The sequence below is a fragment of the Atta cephalotes genome, assembly GCF_000143395.1.
Source record: "Atta cephalotes unplaced genomic scaffold scaffold00024, whole genome shotgun sequence".
Taxonomy (NCBI): Eukaryota; Metazoa; Arthropoda; class Insecta; order Hymenoptera; family Formicidae; genus Atta; species Atta cephalotes.
Window position 1 is genome coordinate 2,598,961 of NW_012130088.1, and position 4,716 is coordinate 2,603,676.

At 32.3% G+C, this 4,716-nt stretch overlaps 1 protein-coding gene across 1 annotated transcript in view; it reads right to left on the bottom strand.

Moving 5' to 3' along the window:
* Positions 1-2,096: 2,096 nt before the first annotated feature.
* The window catches only part of LOC105620081 (protein scarlet), a 12,887-nt gene continuing 10,267 nt past the window's right edge, over positions 2,097-4,716 (bottom strand). Inside the window, exons 9-14 of the mRNA XM_012201589.1 lie at positions 4,184-4,289; positions 3,821-4,048; positions 3,121-3,256; positions 2,943-3,048; positions 2,332-2,432; positions 2,097-2,266 (exon numbers count right to left, since the gene is read on the bottom strand). Of these exons, the coding sequence (XP_012056979.1) occupies positions 2,097-2,266; positions 2,332-2,432; positions 2,943-3,048; positions 3,121-3,256; positions 3,821-4,048; positions 4,184-4,289 (847 nt within the window). The remainder of the gene's footprint in view (positions 2,267-2,331; positions 2,433-2,942; positions 3,049-3,120; positions 3,257-3,820; positions 4,049-4,183; positions 4,290-4,716) is intronic.

Here is a 4,716-nt window from a genome sequence, read left to right on the forward strand (position 1 = left end):
AGTAGACTGTTGTTCGATAGTTGTAAAGGTACGTGTAAGTAAAATAACGATACTCCTCGTCTGTCTGTAGATTTAGTTACTTTATTAATTACTTATTATTTTATTTATTATATATATATATATGTATATATATATATATATATATATATATATAATTATTTACAATATTTCTAATATACATTTGTTGAATATTGATCTCAAGTAAGAAGCTATCATTATTTTGACATTGAATATAGCTTGAATTTTTATGTCATAACCTATTTAAGATTATTGGTCATGTTCACAATGCTCATTATGTTATTTATCTTTGTTTGACATTTAATAAACAAGGATGAAATGATTTTTAAGCATTGAATCGGATCACCTAAGAATTTAATAATGATATCACTATTTTTTTGACCAATTAATGATGTCATTTATTTACAATGTATTATTTACAGTTTCATACTTTAATGATGCGGGATAAATGACCAATCGATATACTAGTGTTTAATGTTATTAGTAATCAATTAATTAAGAATAAACTTTTGTTTCAAATTCATATTGTATTCTTCTGGCGAATATCGTTGACCTGTCAGCTGTAAATTTTTATTACTGTTTCATATATTACATGGGCTGAAAAGTCCCGGGATTTTTCAATACGTGGCGCCACTAGAAAATGAACATGATTCATTTCGAGAGGTTCATTTGTCACTAGTTTATGTATGAAGTTTCATGACATTTCGTTCATTCGTTTACAAGCTACAGTCGTTTAAGTAGCGCTTTCGTTTTCGTTCTGTACCATCACGATAACGCACCGTCACACACGTCCTTGGCCAAATTGGACCAATTACGATTCGAATTGGTTGCTCATCCACCATATTCTCCAGACTTGGCCTCCAGCGATTATTATCTGTTCCCAAATCTCAAGTGGTGGCTCCAGGGAAAGAGATTCACATCGAATGAGGAAGTCATCGTGAAAATCGAGGCGTATTTTGAAGGCTTGGACGTTTCGTACTACAGAAAGGGCATCGAAATGTTGGAAAATCGCTATACTAAGTATATCGCTCTCGAAGGCAACTATATTGAGGAATAAATATAACTTTGCCCAAAAAACGCTTGCATTAAAAATCCCGGGATTTCAGCCCATGTAGTACACGTCGGAGGCTGATTCTCTTCCATAACTCCTTAACTCGATCGTAGATTATTTATAGGATGGAAGGGAATTATTTAAAGAAAAGGTTGACCTTTCAAGAAACCCCTTTATTGGAGCAATGAACTTTTGTGAAAATTGTTTTACGATAAAGCGGAAATGTCAGCAATTCATATTGCCTTATTTTCTTGTTTATTCTTCCTTCTCTCGTCTCTCTGACAATCGATTCAATCGCTTCGCTAGCACGAACTTCTCTCATTCCACTCTTATTTTCAAACTGATTTCCAAATAATTAAAGCATGCTGTTATATATATGTGTATACACGACTGGTCTCGCGCTTGGACATTGCTACACTTGTTTTTACCTCGAAACACTATACTATGTCTCTTGAATATACATGTATACATATATCTAATCAGTTTTCTTAATGATTTAATCAGACAATTTAAAAAATTGTAAAAATTTTCCTGAAATTCTTATAATATCTCATAATATTTTTAAGAATTTTTTATTTTTTAAATTTATAAAAATTTCTAAAAAAAACTTTAACTTCTCTTTAGATTTTGTAAGTTTTTTGAAAATTTGAGAAATCTTAGAAATTTTAAAATATTTCAAAATTGTATGTAAAGAATTCTAGAAAAAATGTAGATTTTCTTAGCATTTCTGAAGTATTGCAATTTAGATACATAAAAAAATCTGAGAAATTTTCTAAAAAAGATTATAATGTATACAAAATTTCTAAAAAAAATTTCGAAATTTATATAGAAAATATTCTGAAAAATTACATTAAATTACATTGAAGAATTCCACAAAAAATATTCATCAAGTTTGCATATGATTGCGAATGATTGCAAATCTTAATTAAGACAAATTAGGAGGGAACATTTGGTTTTAAGACGCGTTATGAAAATATAACTTATATAACACATATATGACATTTGTTCAAGTAGCATTAAGATCCGTTTATTTCGATTTGCATCGCCTCCATAGAAAGACGTATGCCAACAAATGGAAGACGGCGTAAATGATAGCCATGAGGATAATATTAGGCCAGAAATTGCGCTCGTTGAAGTCGTAGCGATCCAACACCTCGGCGCCCTCGGTGAGGCAGGGTAGCTCGGTTGTTTCGCAAGCTATTTACAGGAATCCATTCCGTTATGCGTCTTATAGAGGAGTAATAAGGCTCAATGAAACTTACATATATTATGTACGCCTTTCCATTGGATAATGGTGAGAGCTTCCGTGGAGTGTAGTAGCCAGGAGAAGTATCTTATCCATTGTATGTATACAGGTAGTGAACTGATAATCGTGCATCAATAAAAGGAATTAAAAAGGCTCCGCGATATAAAAAACGAAAGAAGACAAAATTATACTGTACATTCTCATATAACGCAAACTTTATATGTTTAAAATTTCATCAAAATAACTCGAGTGGTTTTCGAAATTTTTAGAAAAGAAATTTTTCCTTCAACATTCTGTATCTTTGAAACCCAGATAGCACAGAGTCCCAAAAAGATTCAGATCAGTGATATGTCATCAATTCTGAATTCATTTTCAGATGCAAAAAGAATTCTTGTTGTATCTGAATTGTATATGAAAATGAGTTCAGAATTGATGACATTCGACTGGATTCTTTCCGAATTTTTTTGAGCTCTCTATGATATCTGGGTAAGCCATTCAGACATATGATCATATGAAATTTTCGCCTTAAATGATTGAAGTCTTGAATTTGCATGAGAAATCATCCTTAAAAATCTTTTAAAGTACGCTTATAAGTATCCTCCCTGCATATAAGATAATCATAAATACCTAAGCTTGATGAAAGGCCCCATAGTTATCATAAGAATGTAATCGAAGGGCACCAGATACGCCATTGCCAACGGTACGCTCTGGTAAACGGCAGAGAAAAAACATCCTGGAGTACATGAGAACGCGCATAAATGGACCTAAACCTATTGTCATTATTTAAACAGATAGAAACACTTACCGCAAGCGGTAGACACGTTTATTGTAAATATAACTACCAAAATGGTCAGGCTAAGAGCGTCCATTGCGGGACGTAAACCAGCCAACCAATACATTATTACGGTGAATATAATTGGTTCCATCAGCAGTCCAGGTATCTGAAAATTTCAATGCTCTCGCAAATCGATAAGTATACTTCTTCCCATACAGCACATTCCAGCAATATTACAACAATATTGCAAACGTTACCAATGTTGTTGCAACATTTTTGTATGGATTGTGTCTATACATCTATACATCTTTAGCAAAGATAAAAATCGAAGCGTAAGTCGAATATAAAGAGAAACAACGAAAACAAAACTTTGAGGAAACGTAAACGGAACAATGAAACGTAAAGAAACCCAGAAATCATCAACTAATTGTAACACATAATAATATCAATGTTATAATTTCACATTCAACAATATAAATGTTAGGTATCATATGTTATTAGATATTACATTTATATTTTTGAGTATAAAATTGTAACATTGATGTTATATTACTGGTTGGAGTTAATTTTCTTTATTGGATTTATACCTCTTAAAACGATTCTTTCACATTTTGCTGTTCTAATTTATGTTCCCAGAAGTTTCTTTTACGCTTTTGTTATTCTTCCTTTATATTCGATTTATGTATTGATTTTTATTTTTGCCAAGGGTAGATTATTTGACAAAATTTACCAGCGATATCATTCGTGCCAAATAGTAAAGATGAACGGAATACATGCCCGCCTTGTACTCTCGAAGAAGAAGCGGTAATTCTTGCGGGATTAACGCCAAAGTAGTGTACATAGGGAAAAATGCGTTTTCACATACTAAGAGATAAATAACACCGTCTACAGCCTGAATTCCTAATTGATCAAGGTGGACGACTCCTACGAAACATAAACCGGCAGTCGTTGCGATGCTCTGCAATGAGATCCGTTATTATAACAACGTATACACCCTGACAAGATATTCAATCGATTCGTCGTACGCATATTTATCCGAATTTTAGAATCATTTAAAGATCACAGAACCTGACTTGTTCTACTGTTTACTTACCACTTTCTGCAGTATCCTGATCAATTGCACTGATGGATCCCGCAGAACTTGCAAGAATCCACGATAGATTAGCCAGTAGAGCCGCAACCAGCAACGTAGTTCTACGCTGAATTAGATAAAAACGTAAATACAGTTAAAGTTATCAGATTTTCTTAAAGGGATCCTAAAGTGAAGCTCAAATTCCGGCGAAATCACTTCCATCAATAAAATGCAACACATCTTAGAGCCTAAGCATAAAGATGGTCATAACTGAATCATGGAACGTAAGTTGTAGATTGACCAAAATATTGTGACTATAACTCAGTTACGATCACTTTCTGCTGAGACTTATAGAATTATATTCAGACATCTAATTAAAACATTGTTGATCTACGAAAATTGATATATTTATTGATATATATATATATATATATATATATATATATATATAGTAGTGTGTAGTAGTATATTAGTACACACGAGGACGGTAGTGTCGACCTAACTTAATTTTAAAATTAAATTAAATAAGTAAGTAAAACGTTAAGTTTTAGTTA